The sequence below is a fragment of the Equus asinus genome, unplaced genomic scaffold, assembly GCF_041296235.1.
Source record: "Equus asinus isolate D_3611 breed Donkey unplaced genomic scaffold, EquAss-T2T_v2 contig_193, whole genome shotgun sequence".
NCBI classification, from domain to species: domain Eukaryota; kingdom Metazoa; phylum Chordata; class Mammalia; order Perissodactyla; family Equidae; genus Equus; species Equus asinus.
Genome location: NW_027224842.1, coordinates 1,616,863 through 1,643,377, shown reverse-complemented (window position 1 = coordinate 1,643,377; position 26,515 = coordinate 1,616,863). Strand labels below are relative to the sequence as shown.

General features: G+C 42.6%; 2 protein-coding genes across 4 annotated transcripts in view; one reads left to right on the top strand and one right to left on the bottom strand.

Moving 5' to 3' along the window:
* Nucleotides 1–209: 209 nt before the first annotated feature.
* Nucleotides 210–14,266, bottom strand: LOC139043192 (dehydrogenase/reductase SDR family member 6-like). 3 transcript variants are annotated; one of them, XM_070503479.1, is made up of 7 exons: nt 14,171–14,227; nt 11,570–11,661; nt 10,622–10,700; nt 8,729–8,826; nt 6,904–7,012; nt 1,233–1,289; nt 210–400 (listed from the first exon to the last, which is right to left on the bottom strand). In XM_070503479.1, the coding sequence occupies exons 3-7, from the start codon at nt 10,655–10,657 to the stop codon at nt 359–361; spliced, it is 342 nt and encodes a 113-aa protein (XP_070359580.1). In that variant the 5' UTR covers nt 10,658–10,700; nt 11,570–11,661; nt 14,171–14,227; the 3' UTR covers nt 210–358. The 3 variants fall into 3 exon arrangements, with proteins under 3 accessions (XP_070359580.1, XP_070359581.1, XP_070359582.1); XM_070503480.1 differs by lacking the exons at nt 210–400; nt 1,233–1,289 and adding an exon at nt 5,568–6,198 and having other exon boundaries at nt 14,171–14,266; XM_070503481.1 differs by lacking the exons at nt 210–400; nt 1,233–1,289; nt 14,171–14,227 and adding exons at nt 5,568–6,198; nt 11,902–12,989.
* The window catches only part of LOC139043190 (collagen alpha-2(I) chain-like), a 49,676-nt gene continuing 35,983 nt past the window's right edge, over nt 12,823–26,515 (top strand). Inside the window, exon 1 of the mRNA XM_070503477.1 lies at nt 12,823–14,673. Coding sequence (XP_070359578.1) covers nt 12,823–13,788 — 966 coding nt within the window. The 3' untranslated portion in view covers nt 13,789–14,673. The remainder of the gene's footprint in view (nt 14,674–26,515) is intronic.

Genomic DNA, 26,515 nt, shown 5'->3' with positions numbered 1-26,515 from the left:
TGTTCTGTTTCCCTTTATCCAAAACCTTTGATTGCTGAAACAACCAAATAGCCTTGGCGGTGCCTGTCATTCCTTGCCCTTTGCGGCTGCGGGCAACATATGGTGACTGAAAAATAATAATGCACAACTGAAACTTCACAGTGTTATAAACTATTATGACCTCAATAAAATAAAAAAGATAAAAAAAGAAAACTGGCGCAGTGGTTAAGTTTGCACGTTCTGCTTTGGCAGCCTGGGGTTCGCCGGTTTGGATCCCGGGTGTGGACACAGCACCGCTTATCAAGCCATGCTGTGGCAGGTGTCCCACATATAAAGTAGAGGAAGATGGACATGGATGTTAGCTCAGGGCCAGCTTTCCTCAGCAAAAAGAGGAGGATTGGCGGCAGATGTTAGCTGAGGGCTAATCTTCCTCAAAAAAAAAAAAGAAAGAAAAGAAAAGAAAATTAGGGTAAAGCAAAGCAAAACAAAAGACCAAGAAGCTTAGGCATTTCTTTGCATTTCTCTCTCATGCAGGCTTAATGTGTGTATCCTCGCAAAGAGAAGGAATGTTCTCTCAGCAGTGGCTATTTCTTTTTTTGTTTTTTTTTTGTAACAGAGCTTTGTATGAAGTGCTGTGACAATACGGGAAGTAACTCTGCCTGTGGGCTTTGGGGGGTGCTTCACAAAGACAGTTGATCTGGGCCCTAAACGAGAAGTCAAGTTGAAGGGCCAGGATTGCAGTGCAAGATGGAGATAAGGGCACAGTCTGGCACACATGGATTTTCAAGTTTAAAATGAAATAGCTGGGGCCAGCCTGGTGGCTCAGTGGTTAAGTGCGCGTGTTCCGCTTTAGTGGAACTATCACATGGTGGAAGACGTGTGTTTGCCTGAGCCTCTCCCCACTCCCCGTTTTGGACTGTGAACTCTCTGGGGGCAGGGGCACACAGTAGGTGTTCAATACATTTTTGATTAATCAAATGAATAAATGTTTCCTTCTCCCACTTTGATCTCCACTGCCATATCCATTAGAAGAACTAAACGGGAGAGCACAAAAAACAAACTTTCATTTAATGTCACTGGATCACATGTAAGGTGAAAGGACTGGTAGACAAGGAACTTAATACTAATTTTAAAAGAGCAGTTTTGAAGTTATGGGTAAGTTTTATCATATCTGCTATGCTTGTTTCCAAAACCCTTAGCTTGTGAAGATTATGAGTATGTTCATCACAACCCCCAGAGGAAAACAGACTTACCTTTGATGCTGGAAGCCACAGAGGACATGTTGATAATATTGCCAGATTTGTGAGCATCTGCCAAAATAAAACAAATAATAAAAAAAAAAATGCCACTCTGCAGGCTAAAAATACTACCTCTTTAAAAGATCTGCATTTACTCTGGGTTTGCAGAACCATCTTATTAGCTGTTAACATGAAGTACTATTAAGCAGTCTTAACAACCTCCTCATCACTGCTGGGAACTGATGGCAGAGTACACTCTCACTGGCAAGAACATCTCCCAGGGGGACTACCACCTCCCCTGTCACAAGAGTATCAGCAAGACCGAGGATGAACTCTAAGCCAGTGCAAATGAATGTTCATATTTACTGTGTTCCTGATGTTAGAAAACTCTTACTCCAGTGAACACATTATTTGATGAATACCTACAGTGGCTGGGTATTGTGTAGGTCCAGGAGATTCAAAGATAAGTGACACAGTCCCTGCCTATGGAGAGCTGCCAGTCTGACTGGGCGGCTGACATAATCAGCATCCAGAGACAGCATGGGCCTTCACAGAGAACAGGTGGTGGGTGGTAGGAAGGGGCCAATCCACTGTTGGACACTCAGAGGAGGGCTCCTAGGAGGAAATATGTGGGTCGGTTTTTGAAAACTAGAGTATTAGTGTAACCGTGGGCCCTCCAGGACCAGTTCAACTGACCCCGTCTTACCAACAGAGTAATAAGAGTGGGTTTTCAGGAACTGAGAGTCCCCCCTTGTCCAGTTCAGGCCAGGTAAGACCACCATTCCATCAAGTGGGCCTGCGCAAATGCCTGTTAAGTAATCTTTTTGACATCAAAGGGCTGAAAACTCCACCCTCAGATCATGCCAACATCACCATTCTGTGAATATGCGTCCTATGAAGAGCCATGGAGCTGACTGCACTTGCACAGATCATCACTCACCTCATTTCTCACCTCCAAGTATCCGTCTCCACCCTTCAGACCACCCTGCCCTTCATCCCATAAATTTTGCCCCAAGTCCTTGATCAGGGAGACAGATCTGAGAGAATACGCCTCCTGTCTCTTTGCAGATCAAGCTAGCAATAAAGCTTTTTTCTTTCCCCAAATCTGATGCTGTAATTAATTGTTTTTTTTCTACGTGCATTGGGTAGGATAACCCCATTTTTGTGGAGTAACAGTCAGAAAAACAAAAGAGAAGCGTGTTTTAAGGAATGAGAACCATAGGTATAAAGGTTCTATTATGGAACTGGGGGGAAGGGATGGGTCTGGCTGGAAGGCAGGCCCTGGGAGGAAAGAGGCCTTAGAGGCCAACAGGGACTAAATTTAGGAATTTGGGATTTCCCCTGAAGATAAGGCAGGCCTTAGTGCAGAGGAGGAGCGGTATGTCTAGATCCGGGGATTACAGGTTCCTCTGGCAGCCTATGCTGGAGACGACTGGAAGCTGCAGTAGTGGTTCGGGAAAGGAGTGGTAAAAGCAGACACAGCAGGCAGAGCTCAGTCCATGGCCACATGCACTGATGGCAGCCTCCTGTCAAGGGCAGTGTTTCCTAAAAATACGTCCTGCAGGATTTCCCCACTCAATTGTGAACTTTGAGAGAGGAGGGTCTGGGGCTGTGTTGTCCTCCTAGACAAGGGGCACAGTAGGCGGTCAATACGTTTTGATGAATTAAGATCTCCTGAGGTGCTAGTTTAAAGTGCAGATTACTGGGCCCTGCCCCAGACCTAAAAGAATATATAATGAAACAGGCTGCTATGACTTAAAAAATGTTTTGTTTTCAATGAACTTACACTTTATTAATTATAACATATACGTATGTTTTCAAGATAATATTATGTACATGCAAGGGCATGGGTACTCATAAACGTTTTGGAGGAAGAAGCAAGAGGTTGAGAGAATGGGCCTAATGGGCACTAACTTTTCATGGAAGTCAGAGGCTGGGAGGATGACTATAGAGAACAAGGGGAGATGGTGGCCACGAGACAGTGGGGAAGAGTTCAAATAACTGCCAGGAGGAAAAGGGAGAATATCAACTAGAGAACAGAGGAAGGAAAACCAGGATATACTCTATCATGAAAATCAAGTGAAGTTTCTAAAAGAGCAGAGTCTTGAGAGGCAGTGTAAAGGGTCTAGAGAAAAAAGTCACTTCCGTTGGGGTGAGTTTCTCCAGTAGCTTTCAGACAGAGGCAGGAATGGAGACGGTGAATGATCGAATGGATCAGGGATGAGGCTGCCAAGATTATACATCTCTTTATGGTCATCTTCCTACTTTCCGTTTTGATACTTAGCTACCAATCATACTAAAAGCAGAGAGTCTGAAACCAGCCTATGGCATGGTGCTGGAGACAGCGAAGGACACTGGGAGAGGCTGAGGTGACCCACCAAGTCAAGGAAGATGGAGGGGAGAATATATTTAACTCAACTTGTGTGTCTATAAAATAAAGAGAATCATAATGAAATGGGGTCCTCATAAAAAACACTAGGAAAATTAGTAGAGTAGAATGGTGTTGAAAACTAAGCCTTAAAATTATTCTTTCTTATCCATTTTAGCAAATAACCCATTTTACTTTATTGTTCCAGTTTTATTGAAATATAATTAACATACATAATCCATTTTTAATACATATAGCCCAACTTAATATATAAAAATGGGCTATTAAGTGAGTTCAGTCTCCAATCTTCTGAAATGCAATAATCTCTCAGGCAAACTAGAATTTCGCGCCTAGAGATGCTACTGCTGCCCCAACACTGGTACCATACATTCGGCTGGGCCTGTCTGCTGATTCTCCAGCCCAAAGTCCTTGCCTCCCTCCATGCTGCCTTCCTACCCCCAGCTCAGAACCTGCTGTCCCGTGTGATGCTCCCTCTGCCTGCCAAGCAGCAGCCCTCTGTGGCCCATAAAGTGGAGTGTCTGTACATAGTAAGGCCACATAGGACTGATCTTCCAGAAGCTCAGGCAGGGCTACAAAGGTCTCTAAAGATCTCCTCTAGCTGTATCTAGTCAGTCCCACTCTGACTCAGCTCTTCTGTCCCCATCAACCAGAACTCAGCTCCTAAACTTGGCAGACCTTGGCTCCTTGGGTCTTCAGTGATTCCATGCCTGACCCCAACCTGGACTGATAACCTAGATTCACTTACTCATTCAACCAACATTTGCTAAGCACTTCCGTGTGCTAGGGACTCTTCTACAATACAGCAAAGGAGGAAAAATCCCCAAACATCCAAGCCCTCCCCAGATCCTTGTCGTAATGGATCTTCTTTTCTAGTGGACCTTGGATTCTGCACTGACCTCTTACAGAATCTTCAATTTGTCCTCTGCCTTTTGACCGATCTTTCAGTCTTGGAATGTCTATCCATGAACAGAAATTTCCTACAAGTGTTCCTATATTTTGACCACCTGACCTTGCAGATCTGCTTGGACTCCAAATCCTGGCTTCCTCTGGAAAGTTCTAACTGGGTATATGTGTGTCATGGTTAACGAACACAAGAGGATCCTAGACAATTACTGCTGGAAGGGATTGTGTAATCTATCACCCTCATTTTAAACAGAAGAAACATGGGGCTGGCCCTGCGGTTGAGTGGTTAAGTTTGCGCATTCCGCTTCGGTGGCCCAGGCTTTTGCTGGTTTGAATCCTGGGTGTGGACATGGCACTGCTCATCAAGTCACTCTGAGGTGGCATCCCACATGCCACAACTAGAAGGACCCACAACTAAAAGTACACAACTATGTACCGGGGGGCTTTGAGGAGAAAAAGTAAAAATAAAATCTTAGAAAAAAAAAAAAGTAAATAAATAAATAGAAGAAACACATGCTGAGAGAGCCTAAGTACCATCTCCTAGGGCACCTGGCGAATTAGGGGCAGAGCTCAGGCTGTGCCGAAGGTTTTTTGACACCAGAGTCTGACCTTGGGGTCAGGTTGGTTAGGGTCACCTTAACAAGTGGCACTGACTCCTTTTGATTCCCCATCCCACTGGTTAATATTTTGGGGGATTTTTTTCTTTTCGTTTTTTACAAACGAGTGTCATTGTTTCATATGGATTATTGTTGAGGTGCTTTAAATCACAGGCAAACTCACTAATTTGCAAGTTATTGTTCGATATTTTAAAAGTTAACACTTACAAGTGTAAATTTCAGCTCCACTGTGCCTCACACCTACGTTCCTCACTGATACTCGTGAAGCACTGCAGACACGAACAAGCTCATTTTACAAATGAGTCTCACACGTCTCACCAGCTGTGACGGACGCTCTCCCCTTTTACCACAGCCTCTGCTTCTCCCCAAATCCTGTGTTAAGGACCAGCCTTCAAAAAATGCATCCAAGTTCCAAATAACAGATTTTCATCACCTCCAGATAGGTAAAAAAGGCAATTTATATTTTTAAAAAATTTGCTAGTTCAACAATCTGTGGGCCCACCCAAAGATCCCTTCTAGGCACTAAACAAATAGATTAAAAACAAATTCCTTTGTTACTAAGTCAATTTCTCTAACTTTCCTTTTAGCATTCATCTGCATCCTTCTTGACGTTAGGTTGAATGTTCAGAGCAAAGTATCAGTCCTGCTGCGCCATTAAAAAGCTCTTCTCCTGTCCCGCACAGGGCAGCATTCAGTACTCCAGTCATCTCATCCAGCAGGGATGGATGGAAAGAATGGCTCTTCTGCATTTCACTAGGATTTAATTTACAACCTTGAACTGAGCTGGTTCTGTACACAGTCAACCCGTCCATTGTCTGAGCCCGTGCTGTCTGCTACTGCTGGCTTACAAGCTCATTTGAAGTCAACATTTTTCATATTTACACCTGTCTCCCCTAGAGCACCTGGTGTGGTGCTTTGTATCAAAAGGTACTTAAAGCTTATTTGTATAACAAAATGAAAAACATTGATGAGCTGTGTGAAGGCTGGAGAATTCAAGGGTGGCAGACTCAGGAGGAATACTCTCTCTTCAGCACATGCTGTCTCTCACCTCTCTGGAACTTCAGTGGCTCAGCTAAAGACAGGAGAGTAAGGAGGGTACTCAAGGTACAGAAAAGCAGTGGGGTACATCCATCCTGAGAGCGTGTGCCTAATCTTAGCTCTAACCACTTGCTAGTTATGTGATTTGGGCAAGTTACTTAACCTCCTAGTTTCTTTCTCTGTACAGTGAATGGGACAAAGTAGTACCTACCTCATCGGATTGTTCTGGTCCCACAGGCCTCCTGCTGTCCCTCTCCCTGGAAGCTTCTCCCCAAACACCTGAATGGTTAGCTCCGTTGCTCCATTCGGCCTCTATGAAAATCTCACCTTATCAGTGAGGCCCTCTGGGACCTCTCTAATAACTGAGCTTTTTTTCTCTTCATAGTACTTATAACTACCTCACATGTTATATGTTTATTTGATTACATATTATCCTGTCTCACCTCTCCAAAATGGAAGTTCCCTGACAGAAGGGACTTTGTTTAGTTCTCTGATTTGTCTTCTGCACCTAGAATGGAGCCTGGCATGTAGAAAGTGCTTAATAAATATTCTTTGAATGGATGAACTGGAAGGTCAGACGAATTAATTTATACTAAATGCCTTGGTATTTATGTTCACTACATGTTAGTCATTACGTTAACTACCATTACTCTTCAGCACATGTGAGGATTCTTTCTGGATGCCCAGGATGGAGACCTGGAGACTAACGTGGTGGTCATCCTGGTGGTGGTCACCTTACTTTAGGAAGAAAGGCCTTGATCATCAGGTACATGCTGCGGACGTTAAGATTCATTGAGAAGTCCCAGTCTTTCTCCTCACAGTCCAGGATGGTTCCATGATGAACAAAACTGGAAGAGTAATTAAACAATGGGGAAAAGTTATCATTAAAAACGATTTCTATTCCACTTCCTTTTCATTTTTATTTTCATTTATTGACTTAGACCATTGTCCCTTCCCTAACCAAGACTTTTAACAATTCAAACATAGTATCACTTGGTACATTAGGTAAGTAAGTGTCTCAACAACTTAAGGTAAAAAATTTGTTATTTGAAAACAAGATCCTTCTTTTAAAAGAAGGCGGCAAGTGTCTGGAGCCCCCAAACATAAGAAGCTCTATACCAAATGCACAGGAAATATCAACGCCATTACAAACAACTGAGGACACTTGCCCCAGTGGACTCTGATTTCAAGAGCAGCAGTGCCCTCAGGTGGCAAGAACTTATCATTCTCAAGGGAAATCAAAGTTGCAGGGAAAACAAGTATCTCACCATCTCAGGGCAGCAAAGTAATATCGCTACTGTACAGTTCTGACATACTGAGTAAACAAAGCAGAACAAAAGAAAACCCTCAAAATAGCCTTTGCTATTTTCCAAGTCACATTTCCTCAAGGAAGCTTTATAACAATGGGGTCCTAATTGATTTCACTGTCCCCTGGACCAAAATTATGTAATTACTTATAAAATATTGTCAGTTGTGATTCCCATGTACCACTGTACTTCCAGTTCAATCAAATGACAGCAAGAACCACATGCTATATTTCTATATCCCTTACTTTGCTGAAAATTTAATAGATGCTCAAAAAATAATTTTGCTAGTTGATTTTTTCATGGTTCTGAATATATTCTTCTATGAAAGATGAGCAGATTATTTATAAAATAGATAATCATAAATTGTTGCTTTAATTTCCATACATTGTAACACATGATAAACTATGAATAGACAGACTTTTTTCATACTGAAACATGATTAGGAAGAATCATAAAAATACATAAGAAGGCTCTAGGATTTTTCTATCAATGCCACAGTATAAACGTTAACACCACACAAGAAAAGTGGAACATCAGACTCTATCTACTTAGTCCTGCGTAAGCCTCAACTGTCCTCATCTCTACTGTCATGCCTGAAAAGGGAGAGTGAGCACAAGCACTAGCTGCTCCACATGGGGCTGCTCCAGCTCCAGTCTCTCATCCTTCAAGCATGGTTCAGCAAGTTTGGTACTACTCTATCAAGTTCAATTAAGCCATTCTCTTTGTGCTGTATATAAAGCAACAGAGTGAAACTTCTTTTGCTGGGATTAATTGTCCTAATAAGAAATGCTGCGCTTGGGAGGTAGAAAGAACTTGCCAGAATGTTGTGCCAACAAATGGGGAACATTCGCATTTCAATAAACTGAGTACTCAGTTTTTGGCAGATATACTTTGCCTTAAAGACACTCCTGGAAAACAGTTTTTAATTTTATTTTATAAGTCTTAGTGGAACATCAGTGACAAGTCCACTGGTGTGAGCCTGTCCCCAGCCTTAGGTAGATCAACAGCGTTGGATTGGTAGCAGTTGTCTTGAGTATCCTTAAGTGCCTTTAGGCCCCAAGCACATGTCAACTTCTATGGCTGTTTTACTTGCTGAATCTTACTTGTAACAAAAATTCTGTCCAAAATCCAGCTTTATTTCCTAAGGAATATATTAGGGTTCACAAAGAATAATTTGGCCATATTATCAAATTTCTTTTAATAAAAGACATAGAAAACTTTCTGTGAGGAGAATGAAATTAAAAAGTTATGAATTACCCAGCAACATTAAAGAGAATGTCAACTCTCTCAATTTCATTGGCAAACTCATCAATTTGTTTTTTTTTTTGTGACATCCAGGACTCGAGTCTGAATACCTGAAACATAAAACAAGGGAAACTATTTACTTATACCCATAAAAAATGTTTAGTCTTGTAGATGTAGCTGCTTTGAAGTACAAAGATTACAGTATCTGTCCATTTTGCCTTCATAGGATTGTTGACCATTGGTAGGGTCTTAAGAATCTTAAGAATCTCATTAATAAAAATCTTAAAATCCTCCCCATCCTGAACTCCCAATAACACACCTCTCTTTCCCTCCCTTTCTCTTCACTCTCTAAATTGAATACTAAAGGCCTTTTCTGAGAAAAGACTTTACAGTGAAGTATGAATGATCTATATTAGATGCTTCTCAGTGAGCCAGCAGTAATAACAGAGCGCAGGCTTGCTCTTTCCCCAGAGGCGAGTCACTGCCCCAGGAACACTGAATCCTATCTGAGTGAGGGGTAGGGAAGGGCAGGGCAGTGAGACAGGAGACTGTTTCCATTTGTGCACTTTACCTTCATGTCAATTCCATTATTTATTGGAAACAACTTTGTCAGTCAAGGGTATAATCACTTATTTCTGCACTAAATTGCAAGGAGAAGAAATGAGGGGCCAGGAGAAGGGATGAAACACTTGAAAGCTAGACATGAGAGATCCAGCATTGGATCTCAGAGACACACTGTAATAGTTACTAAAAAACCCCAAACATTCTCTAATAAAAGAAAGTCACTATTTTAATGTTTTTAAAAAAAATATGGTTTATTATTCTTTTATAGATATAGAAAGAAAAGATTATAAACATAGAAAAGGAGAGAAAGGGGAGAAAGTTTTGGGAGGACTTTCTTCCCTTAGTACTTTTTCAATACTTTTTCAGTACAACAGCGTTTTTCTGACTTGGAGTTAAAATTCCCTATTATTAAAATTAAATAATTTTCCAATAATAAATAAACAATCCAATAATTAAAATAGCATAGTCTAATTCCGTTCATGAATTCAATGTGCTAATTTGCATTTGATTATATAACCTGTTCTATTTTGCTGGAAGAATTAACTTTCAAATGAGCTATCTGTTCTGATTTCTTTCAGAGGAACTCTAGTTGAAGTCCTTTGATGCTGGAGTTGAGTTCAGTGTGGTGCAGTAAGGGGTGATACACAGCGAAATAATTTGCATGATCTCTTAGGGTTTCTGATCATATGTGGCTTTAGGGCTGAGCTGTCTCCAATATGGTAGCCACCAGGCACATGTGGCTACTAAGCACTTGAAATGCAGCTAGTCAGAACTGAAATGCGCTGTAAGTGTACAACACACGTGAATTTAAAAGATTTAGTATGAAAAAAGAATGTAAAATATTCCATAAATTTTTTTTATATTGAGTATGTTAAAATGGTATTTTAGATATATTTAGTTAAATAAAATACATTACTAAAATTAATTTTCATCTGTTTCTTTTTACTTTTTAAATGTAGCCACAGGAAATTTAAATCACACACGTGGTTCACATCATTTTCCTACTGGACAGCACTGTGCTGAGTAGGGCACAGAAGTGAAAGTTGTCATTAAAAGTTAACGCAACAACTGTTAAATTTCACATACAACTTTGTAATTAGGTACTGAATCCTTCAACATGCTGGATAAAAAAAATTTTAAGTATACAACTTTTATATATTTAAGTATACAGATTTTTGTCTGTAGGTTCACAGAATATAGATTTGATATCAAAGAATCAGGCTCTAAGAAGATGGCCGGTGGAGCTGACCAGCCAAGTAATTTTCTTTCAGCAGACGAGTACTGTTTTTTATAATACCTTATGGACTCTGAATCCCAAGTTCAAGCTGCTGAGTTGCTTACCCGGGTACTTTTCCAGTTCTTGAAGTTTGGACTCATTGATATCTGTGGCTATGACTTGGGCACCTTCTCTTGCAAAAGCCTGGAAGACAACACACAAATGAATCCTTTGTTTACTTGGTTAAGCTGCTCTCATGAATAGAAAATCCTTTAGCCTTTTCTCCCTTTATCTTATTTTCATTGTTTTCCTTATACATGGGTGGAATTTCAAACTATCTAGTCTCGCTTCGCCCTTCCCTTTGTTATTTTTATCATTAATTAGTACAACATGACATACATTGTGCTTGTCATCTGACTTTGTCCCTTTTAGTAACATCAAATACAATAGTGTTTTTAAAAAACTAGGATTCTGTTATTAACACCTCTCAAAATACTACTATTCTGTGATTTGACAGCCTTTATTCCATTTCTGAGCAGGTGACTAAACCCCAAATAATGAGAAAAATGGGTTATTTCAACACTTTTCCTCCTAAGAGTATACTAGTGTTTTCACAAATATCAAACTATATCCTACCGTTACAGTTAAGCTGCATTATTAGCTCAGGTGAGGAATATAATGTGCAAGAAGCTGCTATAAATTACAAGGTAAAGGTAACGGTAACCTGATAGTCTTAGAACTCTGGAGTCCTATGTCTGAACTGACGTGATTTCAGAGGGCTATGCACTCCTTTAGGCCCCCTGTAATAAATTTATTACAGTGCAGAGAAACTGAGGCAAAGAAATAAGTTCTCAGAGTCAAAAGTTATGAGACGTCACATAATAAATATGTGAGGTAAGCCTTGCTTCATCCGCCTGGGATCAGGAGTAGCAACTTTTATTTTTGTAACTTAAGACAACAGAAGCACAAAAGCCAATAAAAAAAAGTAGTAGAGCAGAATTAAACAGCCATGGGATCTGTCCACGTGATTCAACACCTCCAAAGGCAGGAAGCAAACAGAGATAGTAACTTACTATGGCAGTGGCCCGGCCGATCCCCTGAGCAGCAGCTGTCAGGACGATGACCTTCCCATCAAGTCGACCCATAACGGAACCTGCGGTTTAATCTACAGACACGTGTATTTAATGGCATGCACTGTAGACATGGTCCTATGCAGTAACATCTAGAATGAATGGTTCAATGTACTCCTTTAAGAACCTGAAGATGGCACCTCAGCACAAATATTCCCACCATGAGAATTCTCCAAGAGCGCCCACTCTAGATACCTAGCTTTGTACATCAAAACCATTTGGCACAGCCCACTCAACTGATACTCAGTAAGAGACAGACATTGGACTTGACCCACCTTTCGGTTTTTTGAGAACCCAATGCTGATCCAGAAGGGGTGGAGTCCTCCCGTCCCCATCCTCCCCGCTGTGCCCGCACGCACTGCTATGCCACTGGGCATGTCCTTCCTGCTTTCTGTCCTGTAAACTTCCGTTGGGTTTGCACCATCAATCATTTCTAGTTTGTTTATTTATATTCTTATTTTTGCAGGGGAAGATTCGCCCTAAGCTAACATTGAACCAGGAGGCTGAAGTGGAGTGCACCAAACTTTAACCACTAAGCCATCAGGGCTGGCTCTCATCTGTGGTTTTTCCTTGTCCCTTGGAAAGATTTCACCATCGGCCTCAGAAAGTCACTGAACAAAAGAACCGGAAAATCAAATCATGTCCAATACCCCCATTTTACAGATGAGGAAACTGATGTGGCCTGGTCCAGGTGAGAGAGACAGACGAAACGCAGGCCTCCCCATAACGCTGCCAATCCTCTTCTCAAGCTTAAGCCGGCGGGAGTTAACGCTTTAACAGCCACAGTCAGTCACTTCTGACAGGCAGGACTGAGACACTGTGACCGGGGGAAAGGTGGCGTGCATCAGGTCTGATCAGTGCCGACTGCAGGGCGCGCGGAACGGCTAGTGCTGAGGTCGGGGTGGCGAGGAGTCAAACGATGATCAAATGAGGTGGTCTTCAAGGAGCCAGGCTCTCTCCCCCATCCTGCTGTTCTCAACGTGTGCCTCTGACCTCGCGCCAAGTCACAACATGGCTGCTATGTCCCAAGGCACCATATCCGCATCCGCGTCAAAAAACACCAAGGGAAGGAGCAAAAGCCAAAGGTCTTTCTACCCAAGAAGGAAGGCCTGCTCAGAACCCCGGCCCACGTTTCACCCGCCAGCCCTAGCAGCCGCGGGGGCCGGCGTGTGGGGGCGCCGTCTTCCCCCCTCAGGATGGGAAAGGCAGGGAAGCGAGCTGGGAGGGCGTTGAGCGAACGCACTCAAGCAGCACGCGCGCACACACACCGCGCCCGAGAAGGCGCAGGCGGCTTCTCCGGCCTGGGCCCCGAAGCCCTTTCCTCCCGAGCCCCACTCCGTCCTCCTCAGCCACGCGCGGCTCCGCCCGCCGGGGGCGCTCACGCGGGCAGGCGTCAGGCAAGCGGGGGCGGGGGGCGTCAGGAAGGCGTGGGCGGACGCGCGGGGGGGGTGTCAGGCAGGCGGGGGCGGGCGCGCCAGGGGGGCGGGGCGGGGGGCGTCAGGCAGGCGGGGGCGGGCGCGCCGGGGGAGGCGGGGCGCGGGGCGAAGGCCCGAGGTGCGGCCGGGTCCCGCGCGCTCCTTCCCGCGTCCCAGCCGGCGTCGCACCCGGGCCTCCCACCAGCCGGCCCAGCGGGCCTCGTGTCGCCCGGACGCCTGCCGTCCAGCCCTCGGCCGCCCGGGGCCCGCGGCGTCCACGCGCGGACAGGCGGCGGGCGTTCCAGGGGGTGCCCCGCTGTCCCCGCCCCTGCCCGGGCGCTCGCTCCCTCTGCTCCCAGCGCTGCCCCGAGCTGCCGGCGCCCGACTCCGGGACCAGCTCGCCGCTGCCCGAGGCGCTCCGACCGCGGCCGCCCTCGCCAGCCACCAAGAAGCCCAGCCACTCTGAGGCAACGAAATTTTCACTGGTTTTCCCCCTTCTTACACGAGAGGTTCATACTCACTTTAAACTTGGGGAGAGTTGAGATATTTTCAGTATGTACTTTAGGAATGAGAGACTCCAGGAACCTTTACCCACCCCCAGTCCTGAGCGTGCGGATCAAACGCTGTGACTTGAGACCGTGCGCCCCGCGGCTCTGGGCGCCGTGCTCCGGGCGGCCTCCCTGCCTTTCTGGGCCTGGAGTTTGGAGCCGAAGGTTTACTGTTAGGTCAACTGCACTGCCACGCTAAAACAGAGTTTTTGGGAAAATGAGTTGCAAACATAGACTGAAATGGTAAAATCCAATATGAAAAGCAAACTTGATGGCTTTCTTACTGTAAACACTGGAATCAAAGTGTTAATTTTTCATTATCAGAGACAGAGCATTTTCAGGAATTCTGTCTTCGTGAGCCCGGAAGAAAAATGTTCACTTAAAACACTGAAAAATCCTCTCTTCTTTGGTTATTTTGAAAAACTTAAGATACCAGACTTCCAAATGCATCCTTATCCTGATCTAACTGCTAAGATTTCCTGAAATAAGTAACGTGCAGAGCAAAGCAACATCTAAAAATTAAACATCTCCTTTTCCCAGTCCATTTAAAGTTTCATTGAAAAAATACCAGGAAATCTTACTTTAGAGTAGCAGCAGGTGGATGGCGTCCTTCAGGTCACTGCGCGAGCGGCAAACGGAGACCGACCTTCGTGCAGACAAGTCAGGCGCTTAATGATGAATGCTGGGATGTGTAGTTCAGGTTTCTTCCTAGTTTGCTGGTTCTGTTTCCTTGAGTTTTTAAGGATTCGCACATTGGTATACTCAATGTGTGTACGTGCTGCCGTCTAGTGGAGCTCAGGTCGAACTGCTAACTCCGAGTAAACGGTGAAAAGCGGAAAAAGCCCCCGCAGCATGCTCAGGACTGGAAACCACTCCCTTGGCTTTGACCCCTCTCAGTCCCTGTCGTTTGTGTCTACTACGTGCTGTTCTGCGGTGTTCAAGATGGAATGAGGCAGAAGTCGCACGTGGAAGACGGCAGAGCCGCGAAACAGAAGGAGCCCAGGTCACTGAAGATACTAGAGCCTTCTCTCCTGGCCCTTGACATGATTGCTGAGAGGGCAGCACACGTTCTCTCGCGTTGAAGGTATGGTTGTGGTTCTCTTGTGACGCGCCGTCTCTTCTAACACTAATACACGCTTAGTGGCGGAATGCAGGCGTCCTGACTGCACTGGCGGTGGCGTCAGGGAGCAGGTTGAGCCTCAGTGGGAGTGTGGAGGCTTCAAGGAAAGAACATGCTGGGTAAGAGCAAAAAGCCAAGTCTGGCTGAAGAGAACAGAGACACAAGAAGGAAAAGAAAGGACTGGGTCACGTGAGCCCTCTACACTAGGCTTCGTAACTCCAACTTTCTCAGGCAGGTAACTGAGCAGAGTGAGTGTGTAGGTTGTTTGTGCACGTGCTGTTTAAGTGGCTTCACTCAGCACCCACCCAACTCACTTTCACCTGCCTCCTACACTGTAAGGGTGATAAATAAATGACAAGCAGTAGGCTATATTGGAGGATATGAGGAAGCCATTTGGTTTGAAACTAATTTGACCTGACCTTGTTTTTCCAGAAAGGTCTGTTGAGCATGCATTGTACATCTGCTTTAAACGCTTACAATGTCCCAAAGATAAGAACAATGCCCTTAAAGATAAGGAGGTAGCTTCCCCCCACATCGGCATTTCCTTTAATATGCATCTCTCCCTAAACTAAGGATTAATTATGGACCTGCTGTGCTCACCGTGTGACCACCCACCTTGTGACCACTGACCTCTGACCTGCTGGGCCAGCAAAGCATCTCGCGATAATTGTAAAAGGGATATTCCTGCCATATATGATGGATGCTCTTTGTTCCAAGACTGTGTATAACCACTTGGTACACCCCACTTCTTTGGTGCCCTTCCTTCCTTGGGGGAGGAAGGCCCCAGGCTAGTCCTCAGACCTGACTCATAATAAATTCACCCCAATTTTGATTTGTAGATTGATGTGGATTATTTGTGTCAAGGGGCTGAAAACAAAACTCTCAAATTGCCAGCTTCCTTTGCTGCTAGGGTTGGCCAATGAAATGTGGGCTGGAGTTTCTGAGGAGGCCTTTCTTCTTGGATAGAAAGGCCTTTGGCTTTTGCTCCTTCCTTTTTTGGGGGGGGCGGTCCTGGAACGTGGATATGATGCCTTGGGACCTAGCAGCCATTTTGTGACTTGGTCTGAGGTCAGAGGCACACACTAAGGACAATAGGGAAGAAAAGGAACCTAGTTCCTTGAAGACAGGCTTAAGACAAAATCCCTAAACTAACTCCTCTGGACTTCTTATGTGAGAAAAATAAACTTTAGTCACTTTTCAGGTTTTTCGTTCTTGGAGCTAAGTGTATCCGTAACAGTCACAGTGGTTAAGAACAGACTGTGGAGTCAGAAAGATGCAGGTAAGTCCCACATCTTTCCCTCACCAGCTAAGTGAGTAAGTTACACAGCTGACCAAACCTGTTTCACGTCTGTAAAATGAAGGTAGGCATAGCACCTACCTCAGGGATGTTGTGAGGAGGAAGGACTTGGCATGTACAATATTTGTTACATTTGTACTTAAAAATGTGAATGATTATTAGAAATTCAATTATAATGGATGGTAAAAATTACCCTTAAAGATTTTTTAAAACCCTGCCCTAGTTTCTGCTTGTGTTCACATAAGGTCTTTGGTAAAACTGTCTCTCATTGCCCCACTGTAGCTTCTAACACTGGGTCTAATGACTGTAATCACACGCAGCTGTGCTCCTTGTGTTCCTAACAACATCTTTCCTTTCTTTTTTTTTATGCTTTTTTTTTGGTGAGGAAGACTGGCCCTGAGTTAACATGTTACCAATCTTCCTCTTTTTTTTTTTCTCCCCAAAGCTCCAGTACATAGGTGTATAGCTTAGTTGTAGGTCATTCTAGCTCTTCTATGTGAGACACTGCTACAGCATGGCTTGATGAGCGGTGGTAGGTCCACGCTCAGGATCTGAACCAGTGAACCCCACGCCACCAAAGCAGAACATGCGAACTTAACCACTTGGCCATGGGGCCAGCGCCAATACCTTTCCTTTGACTTTTGAGGATTTTGGAATAGACTTTTTATGAATATGAGAGTTCCCTAATCAAGGCCAACTCAGGTACCTCTTTCTCGATGCAGCTGTCTTCAGCCTCCCTTTATTCACAGATCTTCAACAATTATGCTTACTCTACGACCGCCTAAGTCACATGGTATTGCAGATATTTGCTTACCCCTCTGTATAGTCAGTGGACTAAATTTGTTTAAGGTTAGGGACCATATCTTTTTCACCCTTACATTGTGATCAGCTCATATTAAAAGTATGAGTTATTTGTTTTCCAGCTACAACATGAGTCCCACAAAGGCAGTGCCTTTCGGTGCCTAGACCAGTGATCAGCACACAGTAGAAGGTAGTTAAATATTTGAGTATGAATGGCAGGCTCTCAATAAGTTTCCTGAACATGATTCTGCTAGGCTCTCAAGAAAATGTTTCCTATGAACAATACTGTATTTTGTCTTCTCTGGTCCTGACTTGACTTTTCAGATTTTAGTGTTGTCTGACCATCTTATTGCTTTTTAACATTCTCGCAAGTTTCCATTGCTAACTTTCATCATTGTTCCTTCACAATCTTTCATCATGACACTGAAACTCAGGTCATAAGAGTTAAGCAACATTCTGAGGGAGACATCAGCAAGACGGAGGAATACAAAGTCCCGGCTCTTTTTCCCTGACAGAGACACTGTCGTAACAGCAATACATGGACCAAAGTATCTTTGTGAGAACTTCAGAAGCCAGGTAAGAAGTTGCAGTCCCCTGGGTAAGGGCAAAGCTAACAACTTCCACCCTGAAACTAGGCAGAAGAGCCCTTTCATTTTCCCTGCGACCACCTCTCCCCCAAGCCAGCACAGCTCACCCCTGCTTACAGCTCCTCCATCGTGAGGAGCAGGGGAAAGAAAAGAGACGAAAATTCAGTCACAGTTCCGTCTTTTTGGAGAGCTGCCTGAAGGACTGGTTTCTGTCTCACTTGACCCGAACTGCTGATGGAACTGGCATGGTCTGGCACCAGACAGAGCCTAGTGTGGCTCAGCACCATCAGGAGTAGGTGCCCAACTCGAAGCTTCATCCTCGGGAGGGAGGGAGGGAGGAGAGCAGAGCGTGTGTCTTATGTGCCAGCGTTTTGGAGGGCTGCCATTGGGACTGGTTTCTATCTCACCTGATTTGGGGTGCTGATGGGAGCTGACGTAATTTGGATGCCTGGGGGCCAATGAGAACAAAGGAGAGTGGGGTGGCTTCCTGCTGCAGCACCAAAGAAGCTGCAGTACTACAGACAGATATTAGAGGGAGCAAGAGATTATGAGCTCCTGAAAAAGAAACTGGCAAACCTCTCTAATTGGCAAATCACATACACAAGCCTAGAGAGTCACATCTGCCCAAAAGCTTTCAGAGGGCCCACAATCTATAACTGGGCTGACTGATGAAGGTCTTCCCCTGTATGAAGCAGCCCACAAAGACTGGAAGAGGTGGCTATTTTTCAAATGCATAAAAGTCAGCAAAAAAATCAAAAGGCACACAAAGAAACAGAGAAACACGATGCAATCAAAGAAACAAACTAAATCTCCAGAAACCAACTCCAAAGAAATGGTGACCTATGAACAAATACCTGACAAACACTTGAAAATAATAGTTTTAAGGAAGCTCAATGATCTACAAGAGAACACCAATAGACAGCTAAATGAAATCAGGAAAATGATGCACAAACAAAATGAGAATATTAAAGAGATGGAAACTATAAAAAAGGACCAAACAGAAATTCTGGAGCTGAAGAATACAAATAACTAAAATGAAAAATTCACAGAGGGGTTCAATAGCAGACTTGATCAAGCAGAAGAATCAATAAGTTGAAACCAGGTCATATGAAATTACTCAGTTAGAGAAGAAAAAAGAAAAAAGAATAAAGAAAAGTGAAGAGAGCCTAAGGTACTTATGGGACATCAGCAAGTGGACCAATATATGCATCATGGAACTTCCAGAAGGAAAGAGAAAGGGACAAAAGATTTATTTGAGGAAATAATGGCCAAAAACTTCCCAAATCTGAGGAATGAAAGATATCCAAATTCAAGAGTTAAGCAACATTCTACTAGACTGGATATCTGAAGACTGATCTTATATATATATATAATTTCTATTGAGTTCATAAGAGTTGACATCATTGTGAAATTTCAGTTGTACATTGTTTCTTGTCTGTCACCACGTAAGTGTTCTCCTTCACCCCCTATGCCCACCCCTCACCCCCCTTCCCCTGGTAACCACTGAACTGTTTTCTTTGTCCATGTGTTTGTTTATATTCCACATGTGAGTGAAATCATCTGGTGTTTGTCTTTTTCAGTCTTACTTCCCTTAGCATAATTCCCTCCAGGTCCTTCCATGTTGTTGCAAATGGGATGGATCCGTCTTCTTTTAATGGCTGAGTAGTATTCCATTGTATATATACCACATCATCTTTATCCAATCATTGGTCAATGGGCACTTGGGTTGCTTCCAGGTCTTGGCTATTGTGGATAGTGCTGCTATCAACACAGGGGTGCATATGTTCTTTGGATTATTGATTGCAAGTTGTTTAGGTAGATACCCAGTAATGGAATAACTGGATATGGTATTTCTATTTTTAGTTTTCTGAGGAACCTCCATCTTGTTTTCCATAGTGGCTATACCAGTTTGCAGTCCCACCAGCAGTGTATGAGGGTTCCCTTTTCTCCACACCCTCTCCAACTTTTGTTATTTTTAGTCTTAGTGATTATAGCCATTTAAACAGGTGTAAGGTGGTATCTTAGTGTAGTTTTGATTTGCATTTCCCTGATGATTAGTGATGTTGAACATCTTTTCATGTGTTTCTTGGCCATCTGTATATCTTCTTTGGAAAAATGTTCTTATCCCCTGCTCATTTTTTGATTGTGCTGTCTTTTTGTTGTTCAGTTGTGTGAATTCCTTATATATTATGGAGATTAACTCCTTGTCAGATATATGATTTGCAAATATTTTCTCCCACTTGGTGGGCTGTCTTTTTGTTTTGATCCTAGTTTCTTTTGCCTTGCAGAAGCTCTTTAGTCTGATGAAGTCCCACTTATTTTTTTCTTCTGTTTCCCTTGTCTGAGAAGACCTGGTATTCAAAAAGATCCTTTTAAGTTTGATGTCAGTGAGTCTACTACCTATATTTTCTTCTAGGAGTTTTATGGTTTCAGGACTTATCTTCAAGTCTTTGATCCATTTTATTTTTGTGTATGGCATGAGATAATGGTCTACTTTCATTCTTTTGCATGTGGCTGTCCAGTTTTCCCAACACCATTTGTTGAAAATACTTTCCTTTCTCCATTGTATGTTCCCAGCTCCTTTGTCAAAGATTAGCTGTCCATAGATGTGTGGTTTTCCTTCTGGGCTTTCAGTTCTGTTCCACTGATCTGTGTGTCTGTTTTTGTACCAGTACCATGTCATTTTGATCACTATGGCTTTGTAGTACACTTTGAAGTCAGGGATGGTGGTACCTCCAGCTTTGTTCTTTTTTCTCAGGATTGCTTTAGCAATTTGGGGTCTTTGGTTGCCCCATATGAATTTTAGGATTCTCTGTTCTGTTTCCATGAAGAATGTCATTGGGATTCTGATTGAGATTGCATTACATCTGTAGATTGCTTTGGGTAGTATGGACATTTTAACCGTGTTTATTCTTCCAATCCATGTGCGTGGAATCTCTTTCCATCTCTTTATGTCATCATCTATTTTTAAGACTGATTATATTTTTAATGGCCTTAAAGTCGTTTTATTACCCAGGTGAACATACCTACTACTTTGCATTACTCTTATTCAGTGGAGGAGTGAACATCGTAGAGAATCAACCTGCAGCTCTGTAATCATGTCTGGTTTGGGTGCAGAGGAGAAACCAAACTCCCAAGGGACAGGCCTGAGGGACAGCGTTATAGGAAGGCACAGTTTCACTTCACCCTAGTGAACCTGTGACAGTGTGTTAAGGTAAGGGAAATAACCAATTCATAGACTTTAACAGTGATGGCTATGATACAATTAATAATCTCTCCCTTTGAATAAGTCTTCTTACCAAAGAGCCAAGAATGCCTTGAAATCACTAACTCTGTTCTAAACCTTATGCAACTTGCTGTTTTATATGGTTTTTCAAAGTCATATGATATAAAAGTACTATCAGATACTCTCTAAAACCACAGTTCTTAACCTCTTATAGAGTAACAGACCTCTCAGAGAGTATGTTATAAGAAAGTAGGGACCCTAGTATCCTAGAAAACTGAATCCACACACAAAAGATAAAATTTCAGAGGTTTTACAGATTGTGTGAAGCCCATCCATAGATGCTTTATGTGTTGCGGGGAGCCCAGGTTTAGGAATTTTGTTAATTAAATGATGCTTTAATTTATGTATTATCTAAGTCACATGTGGATAACGAGATTAATGAAAATGTATACATTTTATGTATACACGGAAAGACTGGAAATTTCCTTCAATAACTTTATTCTTCACAAAATATATAAATAAATAAAACAATTCAACTTCTAAAGTATTACCACATTCAGGAAGAAGGCAGTCTATCACCATTCTAAATGACTGGAATGCCTCAATTTCTAATGGCAAAGTGCAAACTGAATTGAAATTAAGTTGGACTGTGACATCATTGCCAGGGATAGAAAAATAAAGTAACAAATACAGTCATTTCTAAATAAGGAACACTAGGCCCCTAGAAAAGTGACAGCAGAGTTTACTGAGTCTTGCACTCGGGCACAGCTTGTCCTGAGGAGGCGTGCCAAGGGCCTGGCTGAGGATCCACACTCTCTGCTCCAGCAGTTTGTTCTTCTGAGAAAAAAATGGAAAGCAAAAGTCATCTTATTAAAAAACACGTTTGGTTGCAACACAACATACAGCTTATATACAGTTTACCTTACAGCTGAGGTAATGTTTTCAAATTGATAACCCATTATGTTCTCCTGCTGTTCTTTAACATCTTTCAACGGCTTCCTCTAGCATGCTCCCAGGATGAAGTAAAAATTCCTCTCCACAACCCACAAAGTCCTGCGCATCTGGCTCTTCTCTCTCTGGCTTCACCGACTTCACCCAGAGGAACCTGTGTGCACTGCGCTCTGGCCACACGTGGTTTTCCAACCCTTCCCCTGGTTACGGTCTCTCCCAGCTGGGCCGACCCTGTTCCCTCTGCCTGAATCGCCTTCCCCTCCCCTCTTTGTTAAGCTAACTCACCTTAACCTGTTAGATCTCAGTCCCCTTCTTCAAGGAAGACTTCCTTATGTTCCTAAAACAACCTATTAAAAACTCATAGGCTTTTGAACTCTAGAACTGTACCTCCTTTTTTGACTACTTGATCACCGTCTATACCCACTAGACTGTGAACTCCAGGAAGGCAGGGGCCATATCTGGTTTGGTTATCAATGTACCATCAGGGTGCAATATGTGACACATAGGTGGAGACCAAAAATTTCTGTTCATTGAATGAATATGTAAATGATATAAGTCTATGATCTGGCTTGTGTAAAATGAATATAATGCTACTGGAAATACTGGCCCATTGAATTGATAAGAAGGTCTTTTGCAGTAAAAGTAGTTATGTTTGTAGGATGGTGTCTCTCTGTGTCCTCGAGAGCTGCTTGTCTATCTGAGGGAAAAGTTGAAGGTTCAGGAGGCAGAATAAGACTTCCCTCGGGGTAAAAAGTGATTTCACTTCAGTGCTGTGCTTTGGAGAAACTTCTCACAGAGACAGCAAATGACATCGCTGCAGTGCAGCTTCTCCATGACATCTTCTCTTGTCTAAACTTGCCCTTTGGGGCCACAGGTGACAAATGAGTTCCAACCGTTATCCCCGATCCCCAAGTAACCAGTATATTTACCCACCTGGGCGGAGGCCTAGACTTGAGTTATCAAAATAGCGAACTGGGTGAGGTGCTGGGAAAGACTTTGATCGGCCATCAAAAAACCAAGATTTCGGTGAGTCCTTTGGCACAGGATCTTGTAAATTCTGTTCCTTGCATTGAGAAGGCGTATGCTGTCTCTCTTGAGAAGCTGGTCCGGTCGCTTTAGGAGACTTTGGAGAATTCTCACAAGTCACTTCTTTGTGAGCTTCTCTTTTAAGAGTTCTCTCCTTCCACATTTTGACCTCATTGGAAAGATGATGATTATTGCTTAAATGTGGGGAAAAATAAAAGAGACTGTAAGACTGCTCAATTCCAGAAATATATTCATATTTACATAAAATTTTTTTTCTTAATTGTGGTAAAATATATGTGACATATAATTTACCATTTTATCATATTTACATTTTAATTTCAAGCTAATGCTTCCTAGGTTTGGATTATTTCCACAGTTCAGAAAATGAAATCAGGTCAATATAAATTGAAAAATTGTACTAAATCTCCGTGATCACAGAATCTTGAAAAGTATGATATTAGGTTTCAAATGAATCAGTGATGTCGTCCAGCATGGTTTATCTACTGATACTCTGTGGCAATAATTTGATAAGTTAGTCTTCTGGATGGATGAATCTTTAATGTACCTTTGTTATTTTAAAAGATATATTACACTGTGCTTTTCTGGATTACTTATAGTGTTGCTTCCCACAGGAAATGCTGCCTGCATTTATTCACTCCTTCAGAGAAGCCTGGGAAGCAATCCTAGGCCCTGCTCTCCTTTCTTTGATCAGTCAGCCAAGTGTGTTGATACAACCTCACACTTTTGGGTTCCCCCCCCATTCTGCTCTAGCAGCTAGAGACGCCGTATGAGCTCATTAGGCCCCAGCTTAAAATCCTCCAGTGGTGGTAATCCTCCCGTTACATTTAGGAGACCACCCCAGCTGCCTCAGAATGACCTGCAATGTGTAATCTGGACCAGTGGCCTCTGGCATCGCATCTTGCACTTACTCTGCCTCATTCTGTATGCTCTGGCCACACTGCATGTCTTTCTGTTCCACTTTCCTCTTTGACTCAAAGCCTGTGCACATGCTGTTCCCTCAGCCTAGAAGGCTTAGCCATCTCTCCTGTCATCAAGCCTAACTGCTACTCATTTTCAGATCTACTCTTACATATTAGTTTCTTGATCACCGCCCCTCCCCACATCTAGATAAGGTCTGATCCCTCTGTTGGACCCTTTCATAATGTCCTGTTTGCTTTTTTTGTTGTTTAATAGCCTCACACAGAACAGTAGCTATTTGCATATTTATTTAATGCCTATTTTTCTTCTATTGCATCATTAGTAAAGATTAGCACAAGATTCTAATCTTTGGTAGAAGCCAATTAATTAAATTTTTTACAACTGTTTATAAAGGTTAATGGGCTACAATAATGGACCTCAGGGATTCTCCTTTGAGTAAAGCCTCACTGACTTGGGCATATTTGTGGCATATTTAAGCTCCCCTCAAAGATCTTGGTTTACTTTTTGGTTCTTGGCTTAGTTAAAAACAGGCTTAGCTAAAATCAGTTGATGGGCCAGCCCTGTGGCCTAGTGGTTAAGTTCCGGGCACTCCACTTTGGCAGCCTGGGTTTGGTTCTCGAGTGTGGACCCACATCACTCTGTTAGTGGCCATGCTGTGCTGGCAGCCCACATACTAAAAATAGAGGAAGATTGGCATGTTAGCTCAGGGCGAATCTTCCTCAGGAAAAAAAAAAGGTCAGTTGATGGATAGCAAACCTCTGGAATGGTGCTACCATATTCTCATTCCTTTTAAAAAAGACACATTACATGAGCTCTAAAAATTACTTCCCCTATATGTGTGAGGGGTTGCCCACTGCAAAAAATATATATGCATGTGTAGGCATCATCCTCTCCCACACGTACCACCATAAGCATAATTCCTGTATCAGGTAAGCAGATCTTACCTTAACATTTCATTCCTTTGCTTTGTTAACTGTTCATTTTGCTGCTTTAACTTAGAAATTTCCTTTTCTAGCCGTATATATTCACTTTTCAAAATAAGAGCTCTTGTGCTTTGTACAATGCCGCTGCCACCCCCACAGGTTAAGGGTTTCCTTGAAGGCTGAGAATCAGTATGTTCTGATATCACTGTGGGAGGCAAACACACAGACAGGTGATAATTTTAATTATCTCCAAAGTTCACAATAAAGGAAACATTAGTAAGTTCAATAAATCACTATAAAAAACAAAACATCTCAGCACCATCTCCCTGAACGTCATCCTTGACTTCCTCCTCTTCCCTCACCTCCTATGCCAATTCCATCATGGATTCTAAGTATCTGCGGAACCCCTGCTTCTCTCCATCCACTACCTCCACCACCACCACCTGCTAGGATCACTCACGGTGACGGCAGCAGTCGGAGCTGCCCTTCACTGTCTACTCTCGACGCCAGTGGGGTCCCCTGGAGGGCTGCTTCCACCACACAGCGTGTGTGGGGTCCACCCCAAGGCAGTCAATGTGCTCCCAATACTCAACACGTATTTGTTAACTAAATAAACCTTAGACTGCTATTAAAGAATATACTATTCAGTATTTTACACCATATGTGTACAAGTAATGTAAAGAACTGTTTTGTAAATTTTAGGTAAAATTGCATAAAAGTGTGAGGTGCTTAGAAAGTGGAATGATCCACTGGGTCACTGACTGTTTACAAGGGAGGGGCAAGATGAGTGTGGGGAAGACACTCAATGTCCATTTCCTTTTGAATTATTCTGAATTCAGGTACAACACGTACCTGAAAGTCACAAATTAGAAGGAATCATCCTGACCCTTCTCTAACAACAAAAGTTCTATTTTTACCCCTTGAAGTTTTCCAGGTAGGAGCTGCAATTATCCTGCAATGGACACTAGGGCAGTTCAAACTAAACAAGCACCAGACAATGCGTGGACAATAATGCACACAAACATCATCTTGCATTTGCCTGACATTTAGAATTTTCAGTGTGCTTTCACACACAACTTTTAGCCTGATCCTTACAAGTCTATATCCAATCTAGAAGGTCAGGCGTTCTCCTCATGATTTCACAGGCTGTTAAGTGAGGGCAGTCAGCTTAGAGAACTGTTCGTGACGTTATTTCGATGCTGGACCCACTACACAAAGCTGCCCCAAGTACTGTTCAGCATTCTCTCTTTTCAAATGAAACATAAGAGACAGAAATATGGGAAAAGATACAGTTTGAGGAATGTATATGCAGAAATTTGATGATTAGATTTGAAAACTGTATCTAAGATAAGTTTCAAAGAGTTTGCCAGTAAGCATCAAGTCTGTATTTTCAGTACCAACAACAAGTAGGATAATATTTACTGTATACTGACTATGTTTTTACAGTGCACATGGTTAAAATCTATTAAGATATGCTTGTGTTTTATTGGGAAGGGTACGTCTACCTTGACAGGTAAGTCATTCTTGTATACTACTGAAGGTATCTTCACTGATATGTAAAGATCTGATAGCGCACAGGTTACATTCATAGTTTTTAAGAATCTATAATGGATAAATAGTTGAGATTACAGGAAACTTAAGGAGGTATCACAGGATAAATATGATCTCAATGAATTCATTTTAAAAATAGTTCTTTATAAATTAGTGATTAACAGGTTTATTCTTGACTGTCATATATATAGTAGCAGTCTTCAAAATGTGTAAGTATACTGAGAAGTAAGATGGAAAAAGATCTGGAAATATCAGCATTTTCTACTTACTTGAAGTATCTTGGGCCTGCTGATTTCGTCTAAGATTTTCTCTCAATAGCCTTATAACTTCTTTTTGATGTTCTACAGTGGCTTTTGTACAAGTAATTCTATTAAGAATAACAACAGAAATATGTAAAAGGCCAGCAACTAATTTTTAATGGAAGAATAAACAGAACTGCTGTCAAGAATTTTCTGATAAGATACATCACATTGATATGATATGCATAAGCAGCAGTAGGTAAGCC